At 38.6% G+C, this 17,538-nt stretch overlaps 2 protein-coding genes across 3 annotated transcripts; both read left to right on the top strand.

Annotated features, from left to right (window-relative positions):
- Positions 1–3,115: 3,115 nt before the first annotated feature.
- Positions 3,116–4,408, top strand: LOC137010577 (N-lysine methyltransferase KMT5A-like). The gene is made up of 4 exons (XM_067372647.1): positions 3,116–3,284; positions 3,553–3,715; positions 3,906–4,098; positions 4,370–4,408. Exons 1-4 carry the CDS (start codon positions 3,182–3,184, stop codon positions 4,406–4,408), a joined length of 498 nt encoding a protein of 165 aa, XP_067228748.1. The 5' UTR covers positions 3,116–3,181.
- Positions 4,409–11,981: 7,573 nt separating this feature from the next.
- Positions 11,982–17,174, top strand: LOC137011610 (uncharacterized). 2 transcript variants are annotated; one of them, XM_067374611.1, is made up of 4 exons: positions 11,982–13,225; positions 13,407–13,472; positions 16,353–16,418; positions 16,733–17,174. In XM_067374611.1, exons 1-4 carry the CDS (start codon positions 13,114–13,116, stop codon positions 16,969–16,971), a joined length of 483 nt encoding a protein of 160 aa, XP_067230712.1. In that variant the 5' UTR covers positions 11,982–13,113; the 3' UTR covers positions 16,972–17,174. The 2 variants fall into 2 exon arrangements, 1 of the variants encoding a protein (XP_067230712.1); XR_010893503.1 differs by lacking the exons at positions 16,353–16,418; positions 16,733–17,174 and having other exon boundaries at positions 13,407–13,500.
- Positions 17,175–17,538: the final 364 nt, after the last annotated feature.

The raw sequence follows: 17,538 nt of genomic DNA, 5'->3' as shown, positions 1-17,538 counted from the left end.
ACATGTAATCCTTTGAAAATGGGCAGGGAGGAGGGGCTCTATAACGGCACCTTGTAGTGCAGTAAATGTGGAGTGAATTTGACATAGTCCTTTGATGTTTAACCGTTTTAAGTGCCTATTGCCCGCTGTGCACAGTTGCCCTGAAGCCACCGGGGTGGCGGTGCCACCGGGCTTGGGCCCGCCATCGCTGCTCGCAGCTATATTGTTTTCTTTAGGATTATTATTGTTTTTTTTTTTTTTCTAAGTTTTTGGGGTTTTTGGGGCCCTTAACATGTTCAAAAACTCTTGAAATTTTGCACACGGGTCAGAACCCGCGGCCATGACAGCCGGAGAAAAGCTGGTACCCGGGCGTGGCAGAGGGGCTCGACAGCGCCCCCCTGAATTGGGTCAGAAAACGTGGTCCATATATCAAACACGCTTGCACATACAAGTATAAAACTCGGTACACATATAGACTTTATCGGGCCAAACAACTTTCGTACTCTACGTTATACGTCACCTCAACAGGAAGTCAGCTAATATGGGTTGTTTGAAAAACGCATGCTCTGGAATTTGATATACTCCTCCTAGGCAACTAATCTGATCACCACCAAACTCGGTCAGCATGAAGTCAAGACATTGATGATGAAAAATTGCCAGCGGATTTTTGATATCTCGAACGGTTTGGCTGTGGCGAGGCAACAAATTTATGGCGAGAAAAGGGAAACAGGAAATGTGATATAACTTCTGCATACATTGATTGATCTTTATGAAACTTCACGAGTGTGTTGGTTGTAATAGTCAGATCACATGGATGTGACTATTGTGAGTCAAAGTTATACTGCAACCAACTGGCAGCAGGAAGCGTGTCACTTTCAAAATGCTTTGAGATCACCATTTTATTTTTATCCGATTTGCTTCAAACTTCACCACAATAATGTCAAAACATGGCAGATGTAGACCTTTGAAAAGAATTGTGATATCTCAAACATAGTTGCCTTGGCAACACGTCAAACTTTTATAATATTCTTTGGCATTTTTGAAGCTGTTAACATGCTTCAAATTGGATGAAACTCGACACACATATCATTATTGTCATACAGTAGATATGGAAAAAGCCTTAGAAACGGGCGGGGAGCAGGGGCTCTGCAGCGCCACCTTTTGACAAAAGTGGGGGGTTTAGTTTAACCTACAGTCACCAAACTCGGTACACTTATTGTTCTCATTAAACTGGACAACTTTCTCATTTACAGTCATTAGCTCTGACCAACAGGAAGTCAGATATTTTGGTTTAAATGTGGATTTTTCAAACATTCTTACGCACATACTTAAGCTCTCTTAGACGTAGGGTCTCAGTCCCCCTACCCCCACCCTCTGTGTGTGTGTGTGTGTGTGTGTGTGTGTGTGTGTGTGTGTGTGTGTGTGTGTGTGTGTGTGTGTGTGTGTGTGTGTGTGTGTGTGTGTGTGTGTGTGTGTGTGTGTGTGTGTGTGTGTGTGTGTGTGTGTGTGTGTGTGTGTGTGTGTTTGTTTTACGGCTTATAAGGACAGATTTCAAGACATTTCACAGAGCTATGAGGACCCTCCTGTTTAGGAGGACAGTTGGCTGTCCTCATAAAAATAACCCATATAAAACCTTTTCTAAGCATGTTTTAATACCTAAAAAGTGGTTTTCTCAAAAGTCTTTGTATACCAAAAACCTGACATATGTTGTATATTTGTGTGTCCGCCACTGCCCCCTATCGGTTGTCGTGGTCCCTGCATGCAGCGACACACAAGCGCGGGAAATTATACACAACGCGGGACTTTATACACAACGCGCGAAATTAGACGCGAATTCAACACTGCGCATGCTCAGATTAGCATTACTCATTTTGATTGACTGGATGGGAGAGAGCTTCGACTATCAACAGGTGATTCAATTTCCCGGGAGTTCTGGAAGTGCACGTTCTGGAGAAAAGGTAAGAAATAAATTATAAAACGTTTTAATAGGTTCGAATGATAAGTATGGTTATGGTTATGGTTATGGTATTTAGCAGACGCTTTTTTTCCAAAGCGACATACAAATAACAACAATACAGAGTTAAACTTAGCAGTAAAACGGGCCATTCCACGAAATCAGGGGCTTTTCAACTCTGGCAAATTAAAAAATAAGTTTAATCGATTTGTTTTAAACATCCATGAAATGAAGACCGATTAAAAGTACAAGAAATTGTATTGTGCCATCTCAGGCTATGTAATTTTTTATTTTATGACTACAAAACCTCATGTTTTGATATTTTTGTCATGCCTGCGCAGGTGAAAACATACTATAGTAATCTATAGTGTTTTAGAATCATACTATAGTAAATTGTAGTAAATTGTACTGTATATATATATATATTATAGTATTTACAATACTTTGTTAATGAATGCTACAGCATACAGTAGTATTAACAAAAGTGAACTGATAATCTGTTATGAATGCTGTAGTATACTTTAGTTTTTACTACAGTAAACTGTAGTGTATTGTAGTATAATATACCCTATAGTTGTAGAAGTTACTTAGTACAATATTGGGCAACGTAATTTGATTATATTACTATAGTTGTTAAATTACCACAGCAACTATAAACTTACCACAAGAAATTAATTCAAGTACTTTACCATAGTATGGTTCCAAAACACTATAGTATTTACTATAAATTACTAGAGTATGTTTTCACCTGGGTATTACAGACACATGCGTAACTATACAATAGTTTTAATTAGAAGTATGTTTATAGTTTTCACATATTTGAGCATATTAACAGGACTGACAACTGTAACAGAACTGACAAGACACATTCTTCAGTATACTCTGCACATATTTGTTTACATAATATTGTAAAGTTTTACTTTTTTAAATTGCACATTACATTTCTAAGAGATCTAAAGCCTGGTTTCACAGACAGGGCATCTTGAGACAAAACAATGACACTGATATATTTTATATTGATATATTTTAAGATATGTCAGTGCAAGTTACTTTCAGTTAAAACAGCTCAAACATGCATTTTAATCTGAGACTATCTTAAGACTTGTCTGTGAAACCGGAAGCTAATGTTTTAGGGTATTGAAATTAGACCCTTGTGTTCATCTGTCTGTGTATGTCCCCTCACAGAACTTAAAATATATTGATATACTGTTTACATGTTTGTTCTTAATTTCCTTAGCAAATTGTGTCATGCCACGGAGAACTACTCCCCTTCAGGATGCCATTAATCACATCCTTGAAGGAAGAGACAAGAATTCAATGTTAGAAATCAAATATATTAATCCAGTTAAAGGTGAGTGACTTTGACACACTGCAGGCTAGACTGATGGGTTACACTGCACTGGTTCTTGAATTGATATTATGACCAGTGGTTTTCAGTCTGACTATTAATTGTACAAATATCAATATAAATTAAAGTTGTTAATAGTATTTTAATAATATTTTAGTTAAAAGTGGGCCTGTCTGTTGCTGTATTCTACACTTGGACATGTATTCATTATTCTACATGTAGAATAGTGGATAGTCTGCTACCCCTGTGTCTAATAATGTTGTGTCCGCAGGTCGTGGTATCTTCACTTTAGCTGTTTTCAATCAAGGAGACTTCGTGGTGGAGTACAGAGGGGAGCTGATTGATGCAGCTGAAGCTGAACATAGACGTAAACTGTACCACAATGCATGTTCGATCTTCATGTTTGACTTCATATGGAAGCGGAAGACATGGTGGTAGGTTCAGAATGACTAATATGTTTAGATTTCTATAGTGAAAAGTCAGGATTTCTGAAGTAAAACTCATGTTCTTAAACTTATCAACTATGCATCGAACAAATTTACTTGCATTGGATGTTGGCATTAGTGTAGTTGCTTACAAATGAATGTACAATCTGTTTAGTGCATGATGTTTGTAAATTTGCAGTATTGATGGAGCACTTGAAGATGGGTCATTTGGGCGACTGGTAAACGATGAGCACAAGGCACCGAATTGCAGAATGAAGTTGATCGAAGCAGAAGGGAAGCCACATCTCTGCCTTTTTGCACTGAAGGAAATTACGGCAGGAACTGAAATCACTTATGACTATGGTGGGAAAGAATGGCCCTGGCGTAAAGAGGTGAGTCATTTTGATTTTTTTCCTATGAATTAGTGTCACAGTTTAAAGCCTATGCTTCTAGACATCTTGATAACAATGAAATCATCTCTGTCTTAAAAGCTTCTGTGTGTTAAGCTGTGTCAGTTTCATGATGCCACAGAGAATACACAATACCTATCGCTTGTTAGTGCCAACAATTATAACCAAAAAACAGAAGTCAGTGGTGGCTTCTAGAGTGATGCACAACCCCACCCTCCCTGGCCTTCCTCATATTCTTTTCTGTGTTATACAGGGACCAGAGAGAGACCAGAAGTCCAGTCCTGCAATATAACATCAGGCAGTTCTGCTTGTGAGGTGAGGTTGAATACGGCTGTCTGTTTTACAACAATGGCACTTTAGTCAGTTCAACTGTACAATAACACAATTGTGCAGGTGATGTCCAAGTTCACATGTGCATTTTTCTGTTTAACTTGTTTAGACACAGCTCAGTGGTGCAAGCATCCCCTCTGGCCAACACTCCGTTGCAGAGCTTGGTGACCACGCCCATGACGTGGAACCCAATGTTTCCTCTACAGACTTATTCAGAGGTGAGTCCCTGCTTGAATAAGCAATGCCTGGTAAATACTGGGGTCTTGCAAAGCATTGTGCCTTCATGCTCTGTGTTCTCTTCAACAGACACTGAGTCGAGAGCAGAGTGTCAGTCATCCAGTCCCGCACCAGACAGCCCTGAGCATGAGGTTAGTTTGAATTCAGCTGTTTATCATGGCATGTATGAATGAGGGTGTCCGTCTTAGGTGAAATGAACACTATATCAGCTGATGCCTGTTCATCTTTGTATATTGCTGTTCTTTTTTTTTTTTTTTTAGGTGCATTGTGTCAGAGGTCAATGTGGCACTTCTCCAATCCCCTCTTTCGCAGAAGAAGTTGGTGTCCAGCAGCAGGAGGCGTCACCCCCTGTGTTCTCAACAGACCTTACCAGTGGTCAGTTAAAGTTTTGAGTAAACTTCTGGCAATGCATGGCATCCCTGAGGGTTTGCAGCATGAAAAACGTGGCAATATCAGGCCATTTATAGATGATTATTTTGTGTCTTGATGGATATTTTGAGTAGAATTTTTGTCTGTCAGGGATGTGAGTTGAGTATGTTATGCCTATATGTGGTTATATGACTTGAGGAAATCCAAGCACTGAATCTCCCTGTGTTCCCTTGTACAGAGACCGAATTGAGATCAGCGTGTCAATCATCTGGAGCCACACCAAACGACTCTGCTTGTGAGGTGAGTTTGAATTTACCTTAGTTTTGAAATTGACCAATGTTAGAAGTACTGTGATGTTCCATGGAACACAATTTCCAGTGTTTTAGTAAACGTCTTGCAGCTGTGGTGGAAATGTGCTCTATTCAGTATGGATGGTCTTTTCTAACCACGGTGTCCCCCCAACACTGGTGTTTTTCTGAGTGTGCCACACACTGGGACTTCAACAGTGGAAGACTCAGGGTTTGAGCATGGGTGTCATTACAGGTCCGAGGGACAGTGTCCTTGCATACCTTGAGTCTGTCTGTGTCACTCACACACGTGCACAGATGTTCAATTTGTACTTTTTTACCTGTACTTTAAACTAAATTAATTAATTTTCTTACAATTGTTTTTACATTTCTTGCTTTACTTAAATAGATAGTCCAGGGTTAATAAACCCTTCCCTTGCTGTTAGGGGTGGCAGTGCTGTGGCTAGGAAGAAGAATAATAATTGTTACAGCATTGGCCGAAGTTGTAGGCTAAAGCTATCTGAATGGGACAGGGAAACGACACTAAAATGGAGTTTCCTTCACCTATCGGTTTGCAGAAGAGAACTTGGATATTACCTATATGTTTATTGTAAAGTTGTACTAAGAGTTTAAAGCCACCATGTTCTAAATTTTTTGCAACTATGTAGGATGACAAAAGAAAAATTTAAATTATTTAAATACCAACACACACACACAAAAACATACTATTCTAACTATGGGGTAAATAATGACCAGAAAACATTTCATTAAAATAATAAAAAAGGTAAACAGTAAAAAACTGTATAGATATGCTATTGTCCAAGTAAAGGAGCTTATACCATAAACCACTGCAAATTTAATTTTCTAATGCTGTCAAAATAATAATTCACATAGCTCCTTTTTGAATTGATGATAAAGACTGACTTAACTTTTGCATTGAGCTAATTCAAATTCCAATGTGGAGAAAAAAAAATCATTCCTTTCTACCCCTGCTGTCATTTTACTGGAACAAAACTTCTCTACAGGTCCGGAGGAACTACATGATGTTTGAAGCACACCATTGCTATAAAAATGAAAATGCCAACGGGAATCTCTACCGATCAAAGGCTTCACGTAACACTAAAAGCTAAATGTCAGGGTAAATCAACCTATAGACCTGTTGTTTTGAGGTTACCGAATGCTGTCAATGGGAAGAACAAGAACATTTTTTCCAACACAGACTAAAAGCAAAACAGCAGGTAACACAATCTGATAGGGAGGGGAAACTCCATTTTAGTGTCGTTTCCCTGTCCCATTCAGATAGCTTTAGCCTACAACTTCAGCCAATGCTGTACCAATTATTATTATTCTTCTTCCTAGCCACAGCACTGCCACCCCTAACAGCAAGGGAAGGGTTTATTAACCCTGGACTATCTATTTAAGTAAAGCAAGAAATGTAAAAACAGTTGTAAGAAAATTAATTTAGTTTAAAGTACAGGTAAAAAAGTACAAATTGAACATCTGTGCACGTGTGTGAGTGACACAGACAGACTCAAGGTATGCAAGGACACTGTCCCTCGGACCTGTAATGACACCCATGCTCAAACCCTGAGTCTTCCACTGTTGAAGTCCCAGTGTGTGGCACACTCAGAAAAACACCAGTGTTGGGGGGACACCGTGGTTAGAAAAGACCATCCATACTGAATAGAGCACATTTCCACCACAGATGCATGATGTTTACTGTATCTGTTCAACTTTTTATAAACAGCAAAATAGTGCAAGCATCCCCTCTGGCCAACACTCCGTTGCAGAGCTTGGTGACCACGCCCATGACGTGGAACCCAATGTTTCCTCTACAGACTTATTCAGAGGTGAGTCCCTGCTTGAATAAGCAATGCCTGGTAAATACTGGGGTCTTGCAAAGCATTGTGCCTTCATGCCCTGTGTTCTCTTCAACAGACACTGAGTCGAGAGCAGAGTGTCAGTCATCCAGTCCCGCACCAGACAGCCCTGAGCATGAGGTTAGTTTGAATTCAGCTGTTTATCATGGCATGTATGAATGAGGGTGTCCGTCTTAGGTGAAATGAACACTATATCAGCTGATGCCTGTTCATCTTTGTATATTGCTGTTCTTTTTTTTTTTTTAGGTGCATTGTGTCAGAGGTCAATGTGGCACTTCTCCAATCCCCTCTTTCGCAGAAGAAGTTGGTGTCCAGCAGCAGGAGGCGTCACCCCCTGTGTTCTCAACAGACCTTACCAGTGGTCAGTTAAAGTTTTGAGTAAACTTCTGGCAATGCATGGCATCCCTGAGGGTTTGCAGCATGAAAAACGTGGCAATATCAGGCCATTTATAGATGATTATTTTGTGTCTTGATGGATATTTTGAGTAGAATTTTTGTCTGTCAGGGATGTGAGTTGAGTATGTTATGCCTATATGTGGTTATATGACTTGAGGAAATCCAAGCACTGAATCTCCCTGTGTTCCCTTGTACAGAGACCGAATTGAGATCAGCGTGTCAATCATCTGGAGCCACACCAAACGACTCTGCTTGTGAGGTGAGTTTGAATTTACCTTAGTTTTGAAATTGACCAATGTTAGAAGTACTGTGATGTTCCATGGAACACAATTTCCAGTGTTTTAGTAAACGTCTTGCAGCTGTGGTGGAAATGTGCTCTATTCAGTATGGATGGTCTTTTCTAACCACGGTGTCCCCCAACACTGGTGTTTTTCTGAGTGTGCCACACACTGGGACTTCAACAGTGGAAGACTCAGGGTTTGAGCATGGGTGTCATTACAGGTCCGAGGGACAGTGTCCTTGCATACCTTGAGTCTGTCTGTGTCACTCACACACGTGCACAGATCTTTACTTTTTTTTTTTTTTCACAAAATTACTTTAGTTTCTTAGAATTGTTTTTACTTTTATTTACTTAAATAGACTAGGGTAATCAACCTATTTCCTTGCAGTTAGAGGTTATGTAGTGCTGTGGCTAGGAAGAAGAGAATAATTCCTTTCCCCTATCAGCTAGTTACCCGCTGTTTCACTAGTGGTCTGTATTGTAGAAAATTGTCTCATTCTTCTACCTACAGCACTCGCTGTCTTCAAACAACAGGGCTATAGGTTGATTTACCCTGGGCCTGGAATGTAACTTTTAGTGTTAAGCAAAGCCTTTGTTTGTTAGAGATCCCTGTTACAGATAATCGAAGTTAAGCAGGGTAAATCTAAATTTGGCTTTGGACACAGGTTCAGAAACTAGATGTGTTGTTTTTTAAATGCCAGATGAAGGTTTTCTTCATTATTTAGAGGAATTGTCTGCTTTGCCATCATCATAAGAGTTCCAAGTAGAAGCATATCTCTCTCTTGTGTGTGATGAGTGATGCCCCAACAGTTAGCCAACAGTTAGCCAAGCTTAACATAAGTCACAGGAATTGAATAGATATGCTTTGCTATTATATCTCTCTAGTAACTTTTCCCCCTTTTCATCTCTTCTGAAGGATTTGTAGAAATGGTTGTGTGAAAATAAAATAGCCAAATGTTGTTTTTTTGTTGTTTTTTTTAATTCATGATATAATTTGTGTATGTAAATGTGTTTTTTATTTCATGTTTTAAATGTTTTTTTGTTTTGTTTGTTTTTTTCTACAGTGTACAATCCATAAGCTGGTTTTTGAATCGGTGAGAATTGACAAATGCTGGATATGCCATTCACCTTTGACATCTATCAGATGGCACGGTGTAAGATGCAAACGTAAGTGTGTTATTCATCTTATTTTAATTAATGCATTTCTCAGTATACCATAAGTAGTTTAATTTCATGCCATGGGTCAGTTCCAGGCTCACACCTATAAAGCATAAAAACATGTTGCTTGAATGTTTTCAGTTCAAACCATTGCGGTGGAAAACACTGTAGTGGCAGATACTATGACATACCACAGAAGTGAGTTTGCAAGCTGAGGCCTATGGCAGAGAACAGAGAGCATACTGCAAACTAATCGTCTTTTTGCAAAATTGCTAAGCATTTTTGGAATCAAAAAAGGCCATTGATGTGAAGTGATCATTTTTATTTTGGGGGGGTCAGTGAGTTGGAGAAGCCGCATCACAAATCTATCACGCAGGGTTTCCCTATCCCTGGAGACATTCGCCTTTGGATGTTGAACAAGTCCTTAATTCATTTGCTATTAGCATTTATATTTTTAGACTATCTATATTGTCCTATTGCTCTTTGTTGATTAGACTTAGCCCTAAGTTAGGCTACAACCTTAAATTGCAAATGTTTCACTCTTTCGATCTGTTCGCTGCAGCTTGGTTAAAAGAGTCTTTCATGGACTTTATTCATTTGCAGTGTTAACCCAATTGCACAATGAGCGAAACACCACTGTTTAAAATTCGTCTGTACAACAATTCAACAAACTCATTTGTGACGTTATCATATTCTTGGTTTGAACCGCTACTGGAACATAGGGCAATGTTTGTGCTGCTTCGTCAGCATTTCTAAAGATTAGCTTGGCTGAAAAGCATAATGTACAAACGTTTCATTATGTCTAAGTGAGAATCAACAAATACAAAATACCCTCAAGTCCGTGGTGCGCTCAGGTCATTGCTGAAGTCACTCTGTAATTGCGCAGATGCTCACAAACTTCGAAGATGATGTTAAACCCTTCGAGCAAACATTGCATCAAACTTGGAAATTTCTTAGAATGTCTATGTTCTTAAAGTATCTGTCCAATAAGCATTCTCAAGTGTTTTTTTTTTTTTTTTTCCTCTAACTTTATGCCTTCCAGTAAGTCACTGGGCCTATCTTTAGACGAGTTGATAATAGATCGAGTAGGCTTTTCGAGTTGACTTCGAATTTAGTTTGGCTAATTGTGATGATAATTTAATTTATGTAGGACAAACATTTCAACATTTCTATTCCACATTAGATCATTCTGCCAGAAGTCTTTGGGTCAAGGATGCATTCTGAAACATAGCCTATATGTCCTCACACCTTGCCTATTACACATAAAAAAATAAATAAAAAAAAATGTCTGTTTTTACAATAACAATGTTTTATAATCAGAATCTCAAACCTCTTGATTGTTAGGATGATGCCATATCATATTTGTAATTTTAAATCTGTTTGTATCTGGAAATCCCATCAATTTACAGCAGTCATTTTTAAAAAAAAATCTGCTTTTCATTCTAAACTCACTATGCTTTTGTTTTCAGTTAACTTTATGCTTATGTTTATTGGCGTTAGTGAATTTAATGTGTGGGATCACTACATACTTTTTTAACTTTGACTTTGAATGAGTAATGTAAATGCTCTGCCACTCCAGTGAATTTTACCTCATTGGTTGAATGCTATGTACATTTGTCTAAATGGAAAATGTTAGCCATCACTCAAACTGTGCATTTGTACTGAACCGTTGCATTTCTTGTTTTTGTATATTTCATAAGTGTGAAGCTGTTTGCATTTAATAAGAAGATTAGTATGTAATTGGTCAGCATGGGAAACTGATCAATTGTTGCCTAACACTGTGGTTTGCTTAATTTTGTCTGAAGAATGCTGTGGTGTGTGGCATAAAATCTGCCTCCAGAAATCCTCAGAAGACTGGGATATATCAGATGTAAGTGTACATTGAAGTATTATATGCTTAATATCAATATGATGGCTCTTAGCAGTTTGTTTTTGACATCCATCCTTCCCATGTGTATTTCTGTTATTTAAAGTATGCTGTATTTAATTAATGTAATTAATTAATTTGATGTACTTTACAGGATGATGTCTCATCTGATGACGAGTACATCCCAGAGTCTGTATCAGATCCAGAAAGCTCAGGGACAGAGTTGAGTATTGAGTTGCCTACACCACCCAAAAGTCCCATACCACTAATATGCCTGATTTAGGCATTACTGTTGCTGAACAAGAACAGACCATAGATATACATGACAACAGTAAGAATATCCTGATGGATCTAGAAACTACTGGTGATCTCCAAAGTGACCCAGAACCAGAAAGCTCAGAGTCATACCAGCAGAAAACAAAAGTTGCGAGTAACGAAAAGGGTACTGTGGATATTCTTGGCCAAAGTAAATCCCCAACCAAATCAGCAAAATTCCTTAAAAGCCAAGTCAATTATTGTTTTGTATGTGGAAAACCTCAAACAAAATTTGCACGTCATCTCGAGAGGCATGTAAATGAAAATGCTGAAATTGCTCAGGCACTCCAGTTCCCCAAATCATCAAAGGACAGAAAGGTTCTTCTTGAGAAATTCCGAAAACCTTGGCAACTTCAAGCACAACTCAGTTGTTAAAACCACAGGATCAGGCTGTCTTAAAGTGAAAAGGAGTTCCAAACAGAGCAGCATCCCTGAGACGTATGATTACTGCTTGTACTGTAAGGGTATGTTATCCAGAAAAGAACTTTCTCGACATATGAAAAGATGTGCTCTAAGACCAGAGAATAATGTTGAAGAGGGACCTGAGTTGAGAGACAGAGTCTTTGGTATAGCATCTGCTCAATCCACAATGTCCCAGCCAATTTCAAGTGAACTTTGGTCAGTGCTGGGCAAAATGCACAAGGATGACGTGTCCACTGCAATAAGAAATGACCATTATCTCATGCAGTTTGCCCAGTCCCTCTTTAATAAGCATGGGAGTGACAGATCTAAGCATGAGTATATAAGACAGAAAGTAAGGGAACTTGGGAGATTACTTGTGACTTTGCGCCACACAACAAGAATCCATAACATGGAAGAGGCAATAAAACCAGGCAACTTCTTTATTCTTACTAGTGCTGTCAAGAGAGTTTCGGGTTTTGATAATGAAAACAACACGTTCAAAGCCCCAAGTTTGGCCCTGAAAATTGGGCATTCTCTCAGAAAGATAAGTGACCTCATCATGTGTCGTGCTCTCATGGAAGAGGACCAAGAGGTGATCGATTCCATCAGGAGGTTTCATACACTTCATGAAACAAAGTGGTCTGAATTAGTTTCCCATTCTGCCTTATCAAACCTGAGTGAGGCAAAATACAACAAGAGCACCAGGCTTCCACTGGCCAAAGACGTTCAGAAGCTACAGTTATATCTTGGTCAGCAAGTGGAATTGACTAAGGAGAAACTAGCCGATAACCCAACAGCAGGCACTTATGCAGCACTAGCAAAGGTGACCCTCTGCCAAGTCATTTTGTTTAATAGGAGGAGGGAAGGTGAAGTGGCACGGATGACTGTAAAAAATTTTGAAGATCGTGACATGTCCCAACTAAACGATGACATAAGCACTGGGCTTACAGAAGTTGAGAAGAGACTTTGCAAACAATTCGCCAGAGTGGAACTGAAGGGGAAAAAAGGACGAAAGGTTGCTGTGATCCTGACTCCTGATATGACTGCTAACCTGTCACTCCTCATTAGTAAGAGGAAAGAGTGTGGAGTAACTGAAAACAACAATTACCTCTTCGCTATTCCTTGTAGTGATGGTCACTACAGAGGGCAGTTTGGTCAATTTGCAGATGCTTGTGGAGCCGAAGATCCTCAAAACCTCAGATCAACTAACCTTCGCAAACAGATCGCCACAATAAGCCAAGTCATGAACTTGAAAGATAATGAACTGGACCAGCTAGCCGATTTTCTCGGCCATGACATTAGGGTGCATAGGGAGTACTATCGACTGCCCCAATCAACAATTCAGCTGGCTAAGATCTCAAAGCTGCTTATGGCTATGGAGAAGGGAAGTGTGAAGGATATTCAGGGAAAATCTCTGGATGAAATTGGTGGTATGCATCATTTACATGTTGTTAAATCTACTTGGTGTATGTGTATATGGTTGGTGTAATAACAAATGTGATAACATTTTTGCAATGTCATTTAATAGATGACACAGACGATATTGATACCGGATCACAGCAACTCCCTAATGTTTCCACATTGCAAGGTACTGTTGAAATTGGCTACTGAAATTGTTGTATTCTGTGTTGTGGATTTTGCAATTGTATTGGTGAAATCTTTAAAATAGGCTTTTTTTATACATTTAGATAACAGCCTACTGTTATTTCAAACATGTATGAACTTTTTTATTGCATTGTTTTTTGTTGTTGTTGTTGTTTTGTTTTTAGACAATGAAGAAATGTTGGCTTCTGTGACTTTAGGATCGCCTCACCTCTCCGAGACTGCAGCTGAAGGTATAATCTCAATAATGGACCCAAAGTTTGTCCAACATATCTCATGCAATGAGCTGGGATCTGTGGGTTCATTACAGTATATTAAAATGTTTTAGTCAGGAATTTTCCAGTAGTACGATAGTAAGAAACTTTGTTAGAAGCTTAACTTTTTATCATCTCTCTTCAATGTGACTAGGGATGGAACGGTATGAAAATTTCATATCACGATTATCAATATCATGGTTTTGTTAAAATGAGATGAAAATGTTCAAAAAGAACAGAGGCACACACTGAAAAGATTTCAACAAGTTTTATATTTCAAAATCAACAAACAACAAATAAATCAAGCAGCTCTATGCAGTGCCGCGTTAAGCCTTCGCGGGGCCCTGGGCTAACGAACGCAAAGGCCCCCCTCCCCCTCGACATCCATAATCGCGCGTCTTATGCGGATGAAGATTTTAATATGAATAAGATATCAATTTAAAACATGCAGACAAAAATGGTAAAAACATTTCTAGGATGGATTGACAACAACAATAGGCTCATATGCGCTCCTGCATCATTAGACTTTGCCTTGCTGATCTAAAAATGTAAAAAATAAAATTTAAATTTAAAAAAGGCTTTTTAACAAGTCCAAGTTTAAATTCGACCGATTCGACTCTGGCTTTGGAATTTCAGACTGGTCATATCATCATTTCAGATGTGATGTGTCTGAAGATTATTCTAGTTAATTATTCTGTCAGACTTTTTTTTTTAATGCACGTTTTATACCTAATAAATGTACTATTAGTTTCTTCTCTAAATGTTTCCATCACGTGTTATGTGCATTTTATTTCGTTAAAAAAATGTATCCACCCCAACGAGTGTACGAGTTACATTTATTCACTTGTGCAGTATCTTAAAATGTGCATATGTGGCCGTTTTTTTTCATAAAACCAATATGACTCGTTCAAAATTCTGTACTAACATTACCGCATGCATAAGTTTCAGAAACCCACCTTAAAAATGACGGTCAAATGCAATAGATCATCATTAAGACATTGTATGGACCCTTTCTTTGTCCATTTATTCAGCTCCTTAATGATTTTAGTAGTAACAACATAGATAAGCTTTAGCAAGTTAATGACAACATTATTTCTATTATGCTTCATTTTTATGAACATGCACACGGCTTCGGTCTCGTGCACAGACGCTTGTGCAAAAAGTATTTGGCTGCGGAAAGATGCGTTCGGCGTGTGCACTGCGCACTATCTAGTGGACTTTTGTTTTCAAGCACTCAATTCACTTTCGCATGGGCTGTTGTACAGTACACACGGTCCGTGCCATCACAAAAATTGTTCTGCACGCGGACGGGGAGCGCGGACGCCTGCGAACCCTCCTGATGACGAAAATTACGCGATGCGAACGCCCGAAGTATACCTTGGTGTTAAGCCTGTAATAGCGGGCCACCAATCCACCCAGGCCCATATGCACGTGCATACCCAGACGCTACGCACACTGTCCTGGTTGTATTCTTGCGGTATTCCTGCGTGCGTGTCCGCTGCGCCTGTGACTCTTGATTCGGGTGTGACAACGATGCGTTTTAAAACGCAAAAGAGGATTGTCTCGCGGGCCCCCCAAGTGTTCGGGGCCCTGGGCTGCAGCCCATGTTGCCCATTAGGATAACGCGGCCCTGGCTCTATGCACTTTTCTTTTTTTGTTTTTAAGCAAGATTCTATTCAGTGGCATTTCCTTCCTTGGCAATAATGCATTATAACAGCGCACATCCACGTATCACAACGGACACGCTCTCTCATTTCATTAATCCCACTTGTGTCTCTGTTTTTGATTGTATTGAAAATGATATCAGACGTTACTATTAATACTACTATAATTATTACTATAACTTGTTGTGATCATCTTGTCTGGACAATTTTGTACACTGTACAAAATGGATTTATAAGCAGGTTAGATTTAAAACATTAATCTCAATTCAATATGTACCAGTAATTATTTATGTGGTAAAGAAAATCTGTAATTAGTGCACAATGAATACACATTATTATCCTTTAAATGTCACCCTAGTCTTGTCTGAACTTGTTAGTTCGTCTTTGACTCAAAGCCACTTTCTGCAAGCTTTTCTTTGTGGAAGATTCACGTTACTATTTCCCAGATGTAGTTTTAGTATTGAGGTCAAAGTCCACTTGCCTTGTGTTTGCAGATTTGAAATGTTTTGCCCCTATAGCAGCGACTTTCTTCGTGCATGTTCTGCAGACAGGGTGATTATACTCTATTAAGTTTCCCTCAGGACTTTTGTAAAAGCCAAAATATGACCACACCTCAGATTTGGTCCTTTTAGAGGGCTGAAATCTCCTGACGCTGTCACTGCCTTCTGCCATTTCTTCTCTTTCAAAACAATGTTGCGTGTTGCATCTGCATCGGACTAATGCTGGCTGAATAGGATTTACTGCAAGTTTTCAAAATCGTGATAATCAAACACGGTTTTAATGATAATTACATTTTAAACGATACTACTAACCTTCAGTACCTTTTACCGTGGTTTATCGTGAAACCGGTAATCGTTCCATCCCTAATTGTGACGCATATGCTTTGTGGCTATTATTTTGATGTGTTCAGTAGTTTGCATGATCATTTTAAAACAACAGGGATGACTTGGCCTGTGTAAAATCTACATCATTTCCTAGTAAAATTATCACTCAAGGTATTGTTGCACATATTCACGCTCTCCTGACTTCATCCTGTTCAACAGCTTTGCCATGAGTATAGTTATTATAATAGAATTGGCTGTCTGCAGTTTTACATGTATCCCCTCCATGCCCATGGTGTTTGATTGGTAGACAGACAGGCTCTTTAAGCCTATACATTTATACTGTGCAATATTTATTTATTTATTTTTTTTAGATGACCAGGGGAACGCTGCCTGTGTATCCTCTAGTTCACCTCATCTCCCTGACTCCGTTACTCAAGGTATTTAAATGTGGTGCCATGTCCATCTCTAGGCACAATTGCTAATGTGCAGTCAACACTTACATTATGTTTGGTTAGACATATAAAGCATACAAAGAAGCTAGATGTATTTTGTGTAATGAAATGTCATGCTAATAAAACTTGATTTTTAGCAAATCTAAAGTCAATTTATTATCACACACATTTTGTCTACACAAGTTCCAGCTTGTTTGGCAATTTTGAACACCAACATCCCTACCTGCAAGTACATCTCACTGTATCTCTTTTTCTGTATCTATCTTTTTTAATCTTCTAATCTTTTTTTAATTGTTCAGGTTTCCGTGTTTCATCGAGGCGGTGTGTAAAGAGACCATGGTCTGAGGAGGAGATACAAGCCGTGATGAAACACATGAGGCCTTTTATTGAAAACTCTGTCACTGTCACCAATGAGCAGTGCCTGAAGTGCAAGGAAAAGGAACAACCTATCTTGGAGACAAGATCCATTCAAAACATTAGAGATTTTGTACGCAACAGAGGCTTGGCCTTTAAGAAGCGTTCAAATGCTAAACACTAAATTTTGGACAGCCCGAGCCTTTATCTTTGTAGGCATGTTTTAAAAGTTGGTGTCCTGTGTTCAGAAATGGTTTAGGTAACTTAAGCTTTATTTTGCTCACAGGCAGAGTTTTGTTTTATGTGGTTAGCCTGGGCCTTTTAATGTCAGGATTCGCTTTTATTTTCCTTTATTAATTTTTACAATGCTGTCCTTTGTAAAGGAATTGATTCTTGAGGTGACTAAATCAAATATAGTTCAGTGATTCAACAAATGTTGTGTTGTGTGTGTAAATGATGATAAACCTAGATTATTATTTTCAACAATTTAGCTTAAATGCATGAGCTAAGTTTTGTAGTCAAACATAATGAAATCAACTGGGTTAAATATACTTGGTGAGACCTAAGCAAGTTGCGATCCTATTCGCAATCTCCACAGAACAACAAAAGAGCAAGCATAAATCAAGCAGGTATCGTTAGTCAAGCTTGCATATATATATATATATATATATATATATATATATATATAATATATATATATATATATATATATATATATATATATAAAATCATATCCTCATCTTCAGTATTA

Source organism: Chanodichthys erythropterus, chromosome 21 (genome assembly GCF_024489055.1).
Source record: "Chanodichthys erythropterus isolate Z2021 chromosome 21, ASM2448905v1, whole genome shotgun sequence".
NCBI lineage: Eukaryota > Metazoa > Chordata > Actinopteri > Cypriniformes > Xenocyprididae > Chanodichthys > Chanodichthys erythropterus.
This window is presented reverse-complemented; position numbering and strand designations above follow the sequence as displayed.